The 17,849-nt window shown below is 35.6% G+C and overlaps 2 protein-coding genes across 3 annotated transcripts in view; one reads left to right on the top strand and one right to left on the bottom strand.

The window, feature by feature from the left end:
* The window catches only part of LOC128183108 (uncharacterized), an 87,714-nt gene that overhangs the window by 55,965 nt on the left and 13,900 nt on the right, over positions 1 to 17,849 (bottom strand). Inside the window, exon 14 of one of the 2 annotated variants that reach the window (XM_052851985.1) lies at positions 15,676 to 17,066. The exons of the other annotated variant lie outside the window; for it this stretch is intronic. Coding sequence (XP_052707945.1) covers positions 16,918 to 17,066 — 149 coding nt within the window. The 3' untranslated portion in view covers positions 15,676 to 16,917. Of the gene's footprint in view, positions 1 to 15,675; positions 17,067 to 17,849 lie in introns of those variants that run through there. 2 annotated transcript variants of the gene reach the window in all.
* On the top strand, positions 12,169 to 15,702 carry LOC128183123 (B-box type zinc finger protein ncl-1-like). Its single transcript, XM_052852018.1, has 2 exons — positions 12,169 to 12,234; positions 13,315 to 15,702. The coding sequence occupies exon 2, from the start codon at positions 13,335 to 13,337 to the stop codon at positions 15,009 to 15,011; it is 1,677 nt and encodes a 558-aa protein (XP_052707978.1). The 5' UTR covers positions 12,169 to 12,234; positions 13,315 to 13,334; the 3' UTR covers positions 15,012 to 15,702.

Genomic DNA, 17,849 nt, shown 5'->3' with positions numbered 1-17,849 from the left:
GACTTTACTTTCGGAGTTTTGCCATTGCTATCTTGAACTCACTGGCAACTGCTTGGTGATCTCTGGCTCTACTCCTAGTCCCCATGTAAGGCCCTCCGCCAACAGATTGGATGGAAGTAGCGTATCCGCGTAGATCCGTACGGACTGCTAGAGAATTCGTCTGGAACTGCATCCGTCGTGTGCAGTACGAACGGGGTGAGAGAATGTTGGCGTCGATGGTAAAAGGTATAAGGCTGTGGCGCGTTATAGTCCGTAAGGTACAAACGAAGTGTAGATGTGCCGTATTCCCGAAGGTCCACCAGTATACAGTTCCAGAGAAATAAATAGGCAATTGATGCAGGATTCCGAATCGAATTTATTGGTTGAGACTCAACGATGGCAACATTATAACAATTTAACAGAGAGACATGTTACAAACAAGTCGGATACAGCCAGCAGTGGCCTCTGGGTGAGTCGGGCGTGGCCGAGGCTGGCCGCCGTATTCCAGACTCAAGACTCCGGGTGAGTCGGACGTGGTAGAGGCTGGCCGCCGTATTCCAGTTTGACAATTGTACATAACTATTTATAAGAATCTGAACAATGAGTACAAATTGACAGGTGATGACATAAGTAAGCTGAGTGAAAGTTTCACAGATATAAAATAATTAAATAAACTCAATGAGTCTTTGATTCCAAGAAATGAAAAACTGATAATTGTACAATGTTGTTTTAAGAGATTAACACTCCTTGGGACATGACACTCTGTCTCTTTGAAATCACAAGGTTTTTTTTTGAGTCCGAAAAGTGTCAAAATATTACAGAACAGATGTGGAATTTAAAAAAAGTAAAGTCCAAAATAAAGTTATAATTAAACAGTAAATTTTGCACGGTGATAGTAGTCTGCGGGACTGTAGTGTGCTGTTTTCTTCAAAATAGACTTCAATAATTTGAAACTTTTTGGCACTGGTACATGCACGTGGGTTATGCTCTGACTCAATGCTTGGCTCTTCTTCAATGACCTACTTCTGATAGTTACGAAGCCACCGAGGTATTTCTGTGCATCGCATTTCTTCAGTTTGTCATGATGCATTGTCCTAACCTCTCTGCGGGACTTTACTATGAACAAAGTATCTGACTTGGCCTTTACAATTATACCTGGACCATTCCAGATAGACTACACTTTCTTTCCCTTACTTGTTTCAGAGGATGTAAAAAATTGAATTGAAAAGTAGGAAATTAACAGTTAGCGTTTTAGGTACAGTTCAGTTTTCAGGGTTCATAATTATAATGGAAACCAGTAAACTGATTTGAACCTGAGTCGTAGGAGCTATTATTTCTAACATTAAGAAAACTCTGCTACATACATGTACATATATACATGTACATACATGTAGGTATAAAAAAATCTGTTAAAGGTTGGTTTTACTATTATTTTCTATTAATGCTATACAAATGGTTCGAACACAGTTCTTACAATTTACGAGGCTATTATACCATTCATAACAATTTACAACTGTTGGAAATCCCTTCAATCGTCAAACACATTATTTCACTTTGCAATTTTTATATTTTTTATTGGGGGGGGGGGGGGGGTGGAGGGAGGGGGGGGGGGTCTTAGTTTTAACCGTACAGTAGAGAGTTGCGCTATTTCTATTTTTAGAACAGTTTAAGATAAAATCATGTTTTAGTTAAGGTCTTCCGTTTTCAACGGAAGACTTTGTACTGATTCTGTTGGTAATTAAGGTCTTCCGTTTTCAACGGAAGACCTTGTACTGATTCTGTTGGTAATTCTTTTTATTCTTTTTTTTCTTCTAGACGTTTTTTAAAACTCAAATATCTTGCTTGTTTGTTGTCTTATAAAGTTCAAATTTTCAGAGCTTATTGGTAGTTACTATTTCTCAATATATAAGGAAAATCGTTGAAATCGACACTTCCGGTAGCGAGTTATTCCCCTTTTTCCAAAAAATATAGGCATTCTTGTGCACGCAAAGGCTCTGAAACCGCTCATAGCATGTATTACAAAGTCACAAATCTTAAAAATAGAGAGTTTGAACGTTGTCCTCCGAGTTTTGTTTTTACAATTTTCCTCCTTTAAAGTTTCAAAAAATTAATTTGAATTTGTGTTTCAAAAAATGCTGATTTTTGGTTGTGTTTTTGTTATGTAGCTCTTTAGTTTAAAATTTTCTCTAAACACATATAGAACAAAATATGTGCAAAATATCAAGGGCTTTCACTTGACACCATTGAAAAAGGGTTGGCCCCTTAAATTAGTGGTCTAGAGCCCTTAAAAGTCTTCGCTTTATTACTCAAAAATGGTTAATATTTCGCAATAGCTGTCGATAAAAAAGTTGTTCATTATTGTGTTATCAATGCCGTTACAAAATTATTTTGTACCGGTAATGCGAAATATGAGTGTAAAAAGCTTGTCTTGTTAACATGTACCTGTATGAAAGTGTACCAGTATATACGGGATGCTTTGATTCATTTGAAAAAGTGTCTAAAAAGTATACGTGTACATGTTTTTCTTACAGCCTTTTTTTGAGCCACCTCTGTTTAGGTCCTATAGTGGACAACCGTTAAGAAAAACAAAAACGAGAAAATATAAACGTTCTTTTTCTTATCTAGTGAGATACATAAACTACATTTAAAAAAAAAACTTCCATAAAATAGATTTGAGTCATTTCAAATCGACCTAAATTCTTAGCTGTGTGCGTCATTACATAACCCATCTCGCCCGCGGCCGAGAAAATCGATCGCCAAGGTCGCGGCTGGACTACCTAGCGGTCAGCGGTTACTAATACACAAGAATCGCGTCTGTCATATGTGATTTTATTTAGCCGCAAACACAAGAATCGTACACAATGACATTAAAGCTTACTCTTCTTAATTTGAATTAAACGATAGATTGTCAATAAGAAATCGTTCTGTTTAATCATAAAAGCAATGCCATTCTCGAACTGAAGCAGTATCAGACAGATAGATCAAATGTGGGATTAAAGGGGGAAAAACTTATATTAAGTAGAGTTTAGTCATTATACTGGAAACATTGTAAATCTTCCTGGGTTCTGAGCTCTCTGTGTGTGTTTTACCTTTACGTAATTTATCCGATCCCTCATCCGCGGCCGAGGAAATCGGCTGCACTACCTAGAGGTCAGCGGTTATCTAATAACAAGATATATATACAAGAACTGTTTCAATTTTATGTTCTTGAAGTTTGTTCACCTTCAATTTATTTAATTAAACATTAGAATGTGAATTGAGAAGCCCCTCTAAAAATTGATAAAAGCGATATTATTCCAAATCAGAAACATCATCAGACATAAATCAATAGTGAATTTGTAATTCTAAAATGCACTAAAACTATACATGTACTAATAATGTTATAGATAAACAACGCAAAACCACAAAGATTAAACCTTAAAACGATAATCACCCCTAGAACATAGCCAAGGAGTTCCCGCGCGAGTGGACAAGTGATCCACGGTAGCATTGTGTTCTTCTACATGTACCTTATCACACGTGCATGTTTATTGATATTTTGTATGATTCCAACTATTTGTTTATTCGCGATTTTGACCGGTACATGTAAGATTGACTTGTGTTTCAATTTAAGATTTATTTATTTACCCACGAATATTTCCGCTAAATACTGCTGAGAGGTTTTATAGATATCATAGAAAGTAGTTGACGTCTTCATAAGGTTGCACATAAAATGAGAGAGAGAGAGAGAGAGAGAGAGAGAGAGAGAGAGAGAGCGCTCAAAATTGGAAGCATTATTTAGCCGAATTTAGAAAATGAAACAGTCCCCGAGCGTTCAAGGCAGGATAAAAAAAAATCAAAAATCAAATTAACACATGCGGTAGAGGCAATTGCAACTTCTCTGGCCTTTCCGGCAAGTTTGGAAAAACACCTCGAATGTATTAACATCACCGGATGTTCGAATTTTATAAAAAATGGAGTCGCTTCCCATTGAAATAAGTATCGGCAAGAAGTCTTGTATGTCGTTTCTGTGTTATATTTATATTGATACCTATAATGAAGTATAGCTCACATCTCAACAGATCATAAAATGTGTTGTAATTATATCAAGTTTTATAAAAAGGGGGGTGTCATGGACGCCTAGGTAATACATTCGAAGTGTTTTTCCGAGCTTGTCGGAAAGGCCCGAGAAGTTTCGATTGGCGGTAGAGGCTGACACGATAAAAGAATTGTCCAGAATTGAGGGATTTAGTGATTATTTTTAAAATGTTCACATGAGTTTTTAAACAAGATTTGTTTAGATTTTATCGGTTTCATGATCACAGTGCAAGGGCTTTATTATTTTACAAAATGTGGCGAAGACCTATTTTTGGCGACTACTTAACATGTGTACATTTTTCTCCTCAATGTATGTCACTTTCCCACCCGTGTGTTTATTCGGTCAGTCTATGCTAAGTCAATCCGCTCCACGTGCGACCGAAAATCTCGTGTCGCGTCTACCCACATAGCTCAGAATATTGCCCCCGGGCTGCAGATCAGCAATTGATAAATGATTGAGTAACATTTGGACGGATGCTTTCACTGCAGCGGTCAATTGTTAAACAATAAGTGTCTAAATATTCGATGTCAATCAACCTCACATTAAAGGTGCGATATCGTAATCTGAGAATGTGGCTAAAAAAATAACCTGTTGAACACGCTAAACTTCTATAGTTATGAACAGAATAAAATATATATTATCAGAGACATAAATAACTTAATAAGTTATTTATGTCTCTGGTTTTATAAGTTAACAGTTTTAAGTCAAAGATTGAATAAAATTTGTACTCAGGATTAGAAGTAATGATATACGACTACATTAAGCAATAAAGTCGGTCGATCGACATTAAATCATCAGAGTACTGCAAGTGTCGACTGCAAGTGTTTCTATTTCATGTAAAGATTCCTGATGACCGATGATGTGTCATGAACTTGACCCAGGGTCAGTTGCGCAAGTTCAAAGTCATATTAAACATGTGTCATATCTTTAATTAATGGAAATGAGTAAAAGCTAGATTTTGACATAAAGATTACTTGTGACCTGTAAATATACCCTGCCTTGTCTGACTCACTAAAGAAAAAGAGCCATCCATTATTCTCTAATAGAGAAATACGTGAGTAATGACTTCTTTCTTAGCGGGGATATCATTTGTGAGCTTGCTAACAGTACCTTTTAGATGGTCCAGTGGGAGCAATGCCCCCTTTCTCTCAACCAATATTTCCCTTAAGTTAACGCTTAGAAAATTGATTTTTGGGTCATTTCCCCCACCGCCACATCCACACTTTTATTATAATTAAATTAATTATATACATGTACATAAATGATGTACTTTTTAAAGTTATCCTAAACTTGAAGTAAGTTAAACGAAGAACTTGCCTGGTATGAAAATACTACTTTCTTGATTTCTTGAACTTACTATTCTCATATTGATAATCCAGTATCATTAAAAACCATTTCCTTTCTCCTTACACTCGCCAGGTTCTGAAATACCTGTATCAATAACAGATCCACCAATCTCCACTTGACCTCCACATTTGCATACAATCTAAATAAACACCTACTTAGCAAAGATATGCCTTTATCTGTTGTGGTGGTGTGGTGAAATACTCAATCTAGAGGTTACATAGAAAACAGGCATGAATTAATTTTTTGGTCTCCGTTTGAAGAGTTCCAATCAATTTTCAAAAGCTCTAATTGGAAAGAAGAAATGGTCGTGTAAAGATGACATTTTATCAATACAGGATCTGTCAGGCTCTGACAAGTGTCAGGAGAAGGAGGTGTTTTAATCAGACTGATGGACAATCCTTTCGCGACACGAAGTTGCGACGGAAGACCTACTCGTTGCTTTGCAACGAGCTCGGCTCTAGTTCTTTTTATTCTTTTTTTTTTCTTCTAGACGTTTTTTAAAACTCAAATATCTTGCTTGTTTGTTGTCCTATAAGGTTCAAATTTGCAGAGCTTATTGGTAGTTACTATTTCTCAATATCTATGGAAAATCGTTGATATCGACACTTCCGGTACCGAGTTATTCCCCTTTTCCCCCAAAATATAGGCATTCTTGTGCACGCAAAGGCTCTGAAACCGCTCACAGCCTGTGTTACAAAGTCACAAATCTTCAAAATAGAGAGTTTGAACGTTGTCCTCCGAGTTTTGTTTTTACAATTTTCCTCCTTTAAAGTTTCAAAAAATTAATTTGAATTTGTGTTTCAAAAAATGCTGATTTTTGGTTGTGTTTTTGTTATGTAGCTCTTTAGTTTAAAATTTTCTCTAAACACATACAGAACAAAATATGTGCAAAATGTCAAGGGCTTTCACTTGACACCATTGAAAAAGGGCTGGCCCCTTAAATTAGGGGTCTAGAGCACTTAAAAGTCTTCGCTTTATAACTCAAAAATGGTTAATATTTCGCTATAGCTGTCGATAGAAAAGTTGTTCATTATTGTGTTATCAATGTCGTTACAAAACTATTTTGTACCGGTAATGCGTATTATGAGTGTAAAAAGCTTGTCTTGTTAACATGTACCTGTATTCATTTGGCAAGTAAGCGAATCGTCTTCGTGCGAATAACGTACATCTATTAACAGCTGAAAGTGTTCCAGCATATACGGGATGCTTTGATTCATTTGAAAAAGTGTCTAAAAAGTATACGTGTACATGTTTTTCTTACAGCCTTTTTTTTTTTGGAGTAACCTCTGTTTAGGTCCTATAGTGGACAACCGTTAAGAAAAACAAAAACGAGAAAATATAAACGTTCTTTTTCTTATCTAGTGAGATACATAAACTAGATTTTTAAAAAAAATAACTTCCATGAAATGGATTTGAGTCATTTTACTGCAAGCATTTCAAATCGACCTAAATTCTTAGTTGTGTGCGTCATTACATAACCCATCTCGCCCGCGGCCGAGAAATTCGATCGCCAAGGTCGCGGCTGGACTACCTAGCGGTCAGCGGTTATCTAATACACAAGAATCGCGTCTGTCATATGTGATTTTACTTAGCAGCAAACACAAGAATCGTACACAATGACATTAAAGCTTACTCTTCTTAATTTGAATTAAACGATAGAATAAGAAATCGTTCTGTTTAATCATAAACTCGAACTGAAGCAGTATCAGACAGATAGATCAACTGTGGGATTAAAGGGGGAAAAAACTTATATTAATTAGAGTTTATTCATCATACTGCAAACATTGTAAATCTTCCTGGGTTCTGAGCTTTTTATGTGTGTTTTAACTTTACGTAAGTTATCCGATCCCTCATCCGCGGCCGAGGAAATCGGTCGCGGCTGCACTACCTAGAGGTCAGCGGTTATCTAATAACAAGATATATATACATTTATGTTCTTTTTGTTCACCTTCAATTTATTGAATGAAACATTAGAATGTGAATTGAGAAGCCCCTCTAAAAATTGATAAAAGCGATATTGTTCCAAATCAGAAACATCATCAGACATAAATCAATAGTGAATTTGTAATTCTAAAATGTTCTAAAAACTATACATGTACTAATAATGTTATAGATAAACAACGAAAAACCACAATGATTAAACCTTCAAATGATCACCCCTAGAACATAGCCAAGGAGATCCCGCGCGACTGGACAAGTGATCCGCGGTAGCTCGTGTTCTTCTGCATGTACTTGATCACACGTGCATGTTTATTGATATTTTGTACGATTCCAACTATTTGTTTATTCGAGATTTTGACCGGTACATGTAAGATTGACTTGTGTTTCAATTTAAGATTTTTTTTATTTACCCACGAATATTTCCGCTAGATACTGCTGAGAGGTTTTATAGATATCGTAGAAAGTAGTTGACGTCTTCATAAGGTTGCACATAAAATGAGAGAGAAGGAGAGAGAGAGAGAGCGCGCTCAAAATTGGAAGCATTATTTAGCCGAATTAAGAAAATGAAACAGTCTCCAAGCGTTCAAGGCAGGATAAAAAAAATCAAATATCAAATTAACACATGCGGTAGAGGCAATTGCAACTTCTCTGGCCTTTCTGGCAAGTTTGGAAAAACACCTCGAATGTATTAACATCAACGGATGTTAGAATATTATACAAAATGGAGTCGCTTCCCATTAAAATAAGTATCGGCAAGAAGTTTTGTATGTCGTTTCTGTGTTATATTTTAGTGTATATTGATGCCTTTAATGAAATATAGCTCACATCTCAACAGATCATAAAATGTGTTGTAATTATATCAAGTTTTAAAAAAAGGGGGGTCGTCATGGACGCCTAGGTAATACATTCGAAGTGTTTTTCCGAGCTTGCCAGAAAGGCCCGAGAAGTTGCGATTGGCGGTAGAGGCTGACACGATAGAATTGAGGGATTTAGTGATTATTTTTAGAATGTTCACATGAGTTTTTAAACAAGATTTGTTTAGATTTTATCGGTTTCATGATCACAGTGCAAGGGATTTTTTTTTTCAAAATGTGGCGAAGACCCATTTTTGGCGACTGCTTAACATGTGTACATTTTTCTCCTCAATGTATGTCACCTTCCCACCCGTGTGTTTATTCGGTCAGTCTATGCTAAGTCAAATGAACCCGCTCCACGTGCGACCGAAAATCTCGTGTCGCGTCAGCGCACATAGCCTAGAATATTGCCCCTGGGCTGCAGATCAGCAATTGATAAATTATTGAGTAACATTTGGAAGGATGCTTTCAATGCAGCTGTCAATTGTTAAACAATAAGTGTTTAAATATTCGATGTCAATCAACCTCACATTAAAGGTGCGATATCGTAATCTGAGAATGTGGCTAAAAAATTAACCTGTTGAACACGCTAAACTTCTATAGTTATGAACAGAATAAAATATATATTATCAGAGACTTAAATAACTTAATAAGTTATTTATGTCTCTGGTTTTATAAGTTAACAGTTTTAAGTCAAATATTAAATAAAATTTGTTCTCAGGATTAGAAGTAATGATATACGACTACATTAAGCAATAAAGTCGGTCGATCGTCATTAAATCATCAGAGTACTGCAAGTGTCGACAGTTTCTTATTTTTTTGAAATAATTGCAGTAGTTCAATTGACTTGCAGACTATAATATAGCGACTTTTCTGCCTCCCAAAAATGTATGCATTTAATTGCGATAGATATTTGTTCTTGGGGATTTTACTTATTGTTATATGCACATTGATAAAAAAAAATCATTGAAGTTGTGTAATATGAGGTTGTAATGCAGATTAAAACTCAGCTGAATATTTTATTTTTAATCTAGCTTGTCAAAATGGGAGATTGTTAACTTGTAGCTTGTTAACTCTGAAAAAGTCTAGAACAGAAGAAATAAAGTCTTTATAGCTTTCGCTACATCTTCTTATTTATGTGTACGCGTACATAAAGCTATTTTAGATTTTTTTTTACTGTATAAAAAAGTGTTGTTTTTCCTAACCTTAAATTTAAATCTATAGAAATTCAATATCTACATGTAACATCTCAATAGCTTTGATAGCTTATTACCGCTTGGAAATCATTTAGTGATGCAAATTGACAAATGCCCATGAAAAGACATTATTGGACCCCAAGGGTTTCTTATCTTTTCCGACGATGATGAGAAGAACTCAAATGTGCATACAAATCATACATTTACATGTATATTTATATGTGATATGATAGAAATAATTGAAAAATATAGGTCTTTTTTGTGCCGCACAAAACGGGCGAAAAAGATTTTTAAACCCCACGAAAAAAAATTGAGGGGGGGGGGTTAAATAAAAATCACCTTGTCCGTCCGTACGTCGTGTCCGGTCTATATCTTTCTGATGGAGAAACATTGGAAGTGTTCTTACTTCATACAAATAATACTCATTAACTGACGAAGTTTCATGACCTAAACCCAAGGTCATTTGGACAAAGTAAAGGTCACTGGCAGGAAAATTGCAAAATTTGTTTCCGGTCCACTTTGGAATTTCTTACTTCACACAAAGATTGCTTATGACCTGAGGGTGTGTAATGATTTGTTCCGAAGTCATTTAAGGAGAAACATTGGGAGTTTCTATTTCATGTAAAGATTCCTGATGACCGATTATGTGTCACGAACTTGACCCAGGGTCAGTTGCGCAAGTTCAAAGTCATATTAAACATGTGTCATATCTTGTATTAATGGAAATGAGTAAAAGCTAGAGTTTGTCGTAAAGATTACTTGTGACCTGTAAATATACCCTGCCTTGTCTGACTCACTTATTAAAGAAAACGAACCATCCATTATTCTCTAATAGAGAAATACGTGAGTAATGACTTCTTTCTTAGCGGGGATATCATTTGTGAGCTTGCTAACAGTATCTTTTAGATGGTCCAGTGGGAGCAATGCCCCCTTTCTCTCAACCAAAATTTCCCTTAAGTTAACGCTTAGAAAATTGATTTTTGGGTCATTTCCCCCACCGCCACATCCACACTTTTATTATAATTAAATTAATTATATACATGTACATAAATGATGTACTTTTTAAAGTTATCCTAAACTTGAAGTAAGTTAAACGAAGAACTTGCCTGGTATGAAAATAATACTTTGAAATTGAGTCTCGTTTTCGATTTCTTGAACTTACTATTATCATATTGATAATCCAGTATAATTAAAAACCATTTCCCTTATCCTTACACTCGCCAGGTTCTGATAGACCTGTATCAATAACAGACTATACCCACTTGACCTCCACATTTGCATACAAATTAAATAAACACCTACGTAGCAAAGATATGCCTTTATCTGTTTAATGAGTAGTGCAATACTCAATCTAGAGGTTACATAGAAAACAGGTATGAATTAATTTTTTTTGTCTCTATTTGAAGAGTTCCAATCAATTTTGTAAAGAAGAAATTGTCATGTAAAGATGACCTTTTATCAATACAGGGTCTGTCAGGCTCTGACAAGTTTCAGGAGAAGGAGGTATTTTAATGAGACTGATGGACAATCCTTTCGCGACACGAAGTTGCGACGGAAGACCTACTCGTTGCTTTGCAACGAGCTCGGCTCTAGTTATTTTGTGCATCTTATTTATCCTTTGCAATTATGATTTATACTGTTTGATTGTCTTTTTCTTTTTGAAAAAAACCCCCCAAATTTTTAACAAATTAAAACACAAACACAATCATTATGGCTCCGATCCGAAATTAATTACTACATGTATATAGTGACATCTTATTTATAACTTGAGAGAGAGACAGAGACAGAGACCACAGAGACAGCGAAAGAGAGAGAGAGAGCCATTCGACGCATTTGACCAAGGGGTGTGTATATATATTATATATAAAGCACAGAGAAATTCACTTTTGTTGGAGCTCCACCTTCTGTCCCGACCGAGGCTTGAACTCACGACCTCTGGAACCCATTCTCCTAGCAGTGAGCGGCCACCGCGCTCCCCACTCGGCCGTCTTACGATGACGTAGGCAACATTCTTTATACGATATAAAATAATTTTTTAGCCAATCAGATATATTATAAAAAACTTTAAAACACTGATATGTAGGAAGGGAATATATATATATATAGGCCTAATTTCCCAATACAACAAAAGATAAATCGGCACAGTTTTAAATGATTCAAAAATAATAAATGTCCAGAATAAAATCACAAATTGATCCTATTTACTGCAAACGTTTTCGCCATTCTTGGGTCTTCAGGCAGTTATGTACAAATTTGTGCATATAATATATATGATAGGGAATGTCATCATTGTTCCACTACATCCATTGTCTTTCAATAAGGAATAAGGAATCATTCTTTGAGTATTATGTGATAATTTCGGTCGGGGCGTGATCAAATCCAATAAAGCCCGTTATGTTATTCAAAGAATGATTCCTTATTACTTATATTTATATAATTTTAGGCCATCGTACGATTAAATATTTAAATATAAATAAACAAACCCCGCTGGCGCCTCAATTTGGCGTCATTTGTATTATGAGTTATAGTACAAAATCGATACGTAGTGTTCACAGGCAAAGACACTGGATAATGTAAATATATTGATATACAAATGGACAAGCAAACTATAACTGAAATTTGATAAATCTCTTATTTAAATAAAAAAGGATTGAAAACCTGGCCAAAATATGAGACGGACCGAAATCTGTAGAGGCAGCATTGACCCGGAGCCGATACGTTAAATGATCACGTGAGTGTTTACTATAGAGGGCGTATTTATCATGTGACAAGGGAAATATTTGCAGACGACAGCGAACCTGGCTGGATGTATAATGCTGACTTGTTATAAAAAGTCAAGGTTTGGGTTTTTTTTTATTAATGTGAAGGGTTCTATACTTTTTTTTTTATCGAATTGTACTTGCAAGTGCTCTAGGATTTCTAACTTTAGAACAGGTAATATAATAATATCATCGTTTTTCAAAGCGTGGTTTGGGTTGGGTGCCGACACACAGAATTAACAAAAATGAATTGAATTAAATCATATTTGTAACATCGCCAAACCTCATTAGAATCAACAAAACAACAATTATAACGTTATATTTGCCTAAATTTAAGAATAGGCTACAAAATGATAAATGCTACTCATTCATTCATTCAATATCATAATCATAGCCTATCGAGGTCTGTGTTTACACACCATTTATATTCTTTCTGCCTTTGTTTTGTATGCGTTTTAACATCAGTCATATTGAACCTACCTCCTCCGCTAACATGTTTTTTATATCGTGCGTGCAATCCTGATTTATTTTTTTTTCAAGATTAAAGGGGGGGGGGGGGGGCAGAAAGATATTTTAGACTCCCAGGGGTCCATTAATTGAATAAATCGAATTAAATTTGGAAGTTAGATCCGCTCGCTTACTTGCTACACAAACGATTTTTACAAAGGGGGCAGCCCCCTACCCCCCCCCCCCCCTCCCCCAGCCCCAGATCTAGAGTTGCGCATGTATACTTCGATAGGTGTTATTGCCTAACAGAACCAGGTCTAACTCAAACTGTACAAATATTTTATTCCGTGAGGCAACAAACATTCAAATCTTGCTTTAACCTAAAAAAAAGTGTTGAAAAATTTATCCATTCAATCAAAAATTTACACGAGGTTATAGGTCTAAACCACGCCACAAAGAAAATACGATGATAATCATTTTAATATGTGTTTGTAAGACATATGTTTAACTTTTATGTGCATTTTGAAAAACGTGCATTTTAGTATGCACTAAAATTTCAATTATTGTACAAACCAAGTTATTTCAATGAATACAAGAAAAACAACTCTACATGTATTTAAAAGTTTGGTTTTAGATTTTCACTTTATAAAAACATAAACTTGTATGGCATGCCCCAGTGTGATTGAAAGTAATGATATACATGTATATTTCAGGCTCTACCAAGGCCTTCACCATGGACCCCCGAAGCACTGCCCAGGATGTGGTGCGTTGTGATGTGTGTGATACTCCTGTCCCCCCACTACACTGTGACTTCTGTCAGACCAATCTCTGCAAAACTTGTGTTGGGGACCATATGTTGGACATATCTAAAAAACATCAGGTGGTACTGTTCCAAGACCGAAGATCTACTATTATTTCTCCTAACTGCCAAACACATTCTCTCAAACAATGTGAACTTCATTGTGAACAATGTGACATTCCTATTTGTGCCCTTTGTGTTTCCTCTGAAAGTCATGAAAACCACAAAAAAATGGACATTATAAGTTATTTTGAAACAAAAAAACATGATTTACAAACAGATTTACAAGAATTAGGTAAAACAGTTATTGCAAAATATCAAGAGATTGTAAACAACATCACAGCTCAGAAAACTGATCTAAGTAAAAACTCCAAGAAATTGACAACCGAAATAGACAAACATGGAGAAGTCTGGCACAGAGAAATAAACACCATTATACAGAAACTGAAATCTGATCTTGATGAAATGGACACCAAACACCTGGCTGTCTTAAACAAACAGGAAGATGAAATCACACACACCATTTCTGAAATCACACAGAGCATTGCTGATCTGAAAAAGTTACTGGACTCCAATGATGTCAGCCGTGTCGCTGCCTACAAATCCAGGATTGCTGAATTCAGAAGATTGCCTCCTAAACTCACAGTTTCTCTACCAAACTTCACCCCTCAGAAAATTAACTCAGAACAACTTTACCAACAATTTGGTTCCCTGTCAACATTCTCCATTACAACAGAGGAACATGGCTACACCATGGAAACCTCAGAAGCTGGATCCTCTCCTCTCACACCACTGCTTGATGAGCCACGGATCATCTCCACCATACAGACACAGTATGAATTCTATCCTAATTATCTAACCGGTGTTACTTGTCATAGTGATGAAGAAATCTGGGCGTGTAGTTATAATAATAAGATGATGAGTCTCTACAACCTGCAGAGAGAACTAGTAAAGTCAGTCCAAACCAAGTCAGGGTACAATCCACAGGACATAGCAGTGACAAGGAGTGGGGATCTAGTTTATACTGATTACTGGGATAGAACTGTGAACATAGTGAAGAATACACAGATACAGACAGTGATCAGACTACGGGGGTGGAGACCTCACAGTGTCTGTAGTACCTCCTCTGGTGACCTCCTGGTTGTCATGAACAGTGATGATGATAAACCAACAAAAGTTGTGTGTTACTCTGGCTCCACAGAGAAACAAAGTATTCAGTACGACGACAAAGGACAACCTCTCTATTCATCTGGTAACACTAAATACATCAGTGAGAACAGGAACCTAGATATCTGTGTGTCAGACAGTGACGCCCATGCAGTAGTGGTGGTCAATCAGGCCGGGAAACTCCGGTTTACCTACACTGGTCCTCCCTCTACTACCAAGGGATCATTCTATCCACTCGGCATCACAACAGACAGCCAGGGTCGGATCCTGACAGCAGAATGTGACAACCACCGTATCCACATCCTGGATCAGGACGGACAGTTCCTCCGCTACATTGACAACTGTCATTTAGAGTATCCACAGGGTTTATGTGTGGACACCAGAGACAACCTCTTTGTGGCCGAGTTACAAGGTAAAGTGAAGAAAATACAATATCTGATGTAAACATACTGTGTGTGTATTATATGTAAATATACTGTGTGTGTATTATATGTAAACAAACTGTGTGTGTGTATTATATGTAAACATACTGTGTGTGCGTATTATATGTAAACAAACTGTGTTGATATTATATATATTATATTGCAAGTACAAGTATAAACCAATTAACATGCAATCCACCTGTGATTTTCTGACTATAATTATATATTTGTTGCATGTAAACAAACAGACAGTTGATATGATGTTTTACATGAAAAGAATACACATTTGGATAGGTCTATAAAAACTGCATTAATTTTTGTATTGATTGATATAATTCACTGCATGAGGAGCATAGTTACATTACAATTAATTGTATATACATGTTATTAATTACCATGTACATGTAATAAATAATAAGTATCTGAATATGAAGTGGTTTTTTAACCACACAGATCAAGGTTTTTTTTTAGTTTAGATATTATCATAGCTATCTTGGTATATTGTTTGATTGAAATGTAATGAGGAAGTGTACCGTTTTCTCCAGTAAAACAATATTTCCAGTAGGTGAGGATAATTACATACTTTGTATATTTTGATTATTATGTAAACACATATAGTGTGTACTTGCTGTTAGGTTTAACTGGTATATGTGACTTGTTTTAATATGTATAAATAAACACACTGATAGAATGAATAAATTTATTAAATTACACGTTATATTCATTGCCAAATCATGACAAATTACTTGTGCGTAAAATTTGTTATAATTTGGATACTAGTATATTAAATTACATGACAGAGTAACAATTTAAAAAAGAAATAGCACATGTATCGACTATCAATCCTTGTTTAAAACATTTTCTCAACCAATCACATTTAAGTATTTTACTTGTATGGAAAATAAAGTAAAATAGAACAAGAGATGTTTGTGAAACACTAATGCCCCCCTCCTTTGGAAACACCAACAAAGAAAACCAACAGAAACTGCAAATAATTGGAATTTTTCCAAGTCAAAGAGGCATAACTCTGTCGAAAATTGCTCTATTGTAACCAAAATCGAAGTTGACCTTGACATTATTATGATGAATCTGTATACCAAATTTCATTTTAATATGTGTAACCTCCGCAAAGAAAATGAATGGAAACTGCAAATAAGTGGAATTTTTCTAAGTCCAAGGGGTATAATTCTCTTGAAAATTGCTTGATCGTACCCAAAATCATACTTGACCCAGATATTATTATGATAAATCAGTATACTAAATCTCACTTCAATACGTGCAACCTTTATGAAGAAAATGAACGGAAACTGCAGATAAGTGGAATTTTACTAAGTCCAAGGGGCATAACTCTGTCGAAAATTGCTCGATCGTACCCAAAATCAAAATTAACCTAGATATTGTTATAATAAATCTGTATACCAAATTTTATTTCAATATGTGCAACCTCTACGAAGAAAATGAACGGAAACTATTGGTGGACATACCGACAGAGAGATGGACAGCAGCAAAGCAATATGCCCTCTCTTCTTCGAAGGGGGCATAATATTAAACAAATGTGTTCTTGGGAGGCTAACATGGAAATTGAATTATCTCCCCTAGAAAGCACTGATAATCTCGGCATCACTTAAAACATTTCAGTTATTTTCTGGGGCTGGTAATAATCTAAAATTTAAAGGACAAGAGTGCTTATAGGCTGCTGTTTAATAAAATCAACTTTTATTCTAAAATTGTATTAATTTTATCATCATTCCGACATTTTATACTGTCTGTGACAGCTGAACTGGTTTAATTTTGTCCATATCCAGACAACTTTATGACAGCATCTCCTTTGTTTAACATATTTTCACTGACATAGTGACAATATCTCACTGAAAATATGACATTATCTCGCTGACAATCACTGTCTCTCACTGACGATTTGCCCGCTGTCACCGACTGAACTGTCGCTTGTTGTGTCCTTTACTTTTGATTGGTTTATAGATTTTCGCTTTGTTCTCAAACTTGTCTCTGCTGTAACCAAAACCCCCGGGTTTACCTCTGTGGCTTTTGGATTTACCTCCCTTTTTCCCGTGAACATCTAAAAATAAATAGAGCAAAGATAATTGAAAATTCTCAAAAAATAAAAAACAAGACAAAATGGCGAGTAAAGGAAATAATTTTAAAAAATTAATGAATAGAAAAACAAGAGGCCAATACTGCCCAATAGGCCTTAGGGGTCACCTAAGTATCATAGCCCATACACAAAATTGTATGGAAGTCTCATATATACATTTAATTAAGTTTCATTCTGGAGTAGAATATTTAAAATATTGTAATGACGATCACTTCTCTGCCTGAAACCTTTCAAGAAGGACTATGAAACCTATAATTTTGGTGAAAAACTTAAAGATCATAATAGAAAGCAGGACCTGACATTGAAAAAGGTGCAAGACTCTAATGAAAATAATTTTCCATTATTTGTTAATTTTCAAGATATGTTCAATGTCTCTATGTTTCCAAAGATAAACTAACAATATATAATCTGTGTAGTTATATCATCTGACTGTGTAGGTTTATTTTATTCGGTACAAATATATACCAGTTGTACTCTGTGTAGGTGTACTGTGACATACCTAGATCTACATAGGGAGGGGTATGTAATATATACACTGTGTACATGTACTGTGATAAACCTAGATCTACATAGGGAGGGGTGTGGAATATATACTGTGTGTACATGTACTGTGACATACATAGATCTACATAGGGAGGGGTGTGGAATATATACTGTGTGTACATGTACCGTGACATACCTAGATCTACACAGGGAGAGGTGTGTAATATACCGGTATACTGTGTGTACATGTACTGTGACATACCT

The sequence above is a fragment of the Crassostrea angulata genome, chromosome 5 (genome assembly GCF_025612915.1).
Source record: "Crassostrea angulata isolate pt1a10 chromosome 5, ASM2561291v2, whole genome shotgun sequence".
In the NCBI taxonomy this organism is placed as follows: domain Eukaryota; kingdom Metazoa; phylum Mollusca; class Bivalvia; order Ostreida; family Ostreidae; genus Magallana; species Magallana angulata.
This window is presented reverse-complemented; position numbering and strand designations above follow the sequence as displayed.

Coding starts and splice junctions, on each gene's coding strand:
- LOC128183123 (XM_052852018.1), top strand. CDS start 13,335: ATGGACCCCCGAAGCACTGCCCAGGATGTGGTGCGTTGTGATGTGTGT.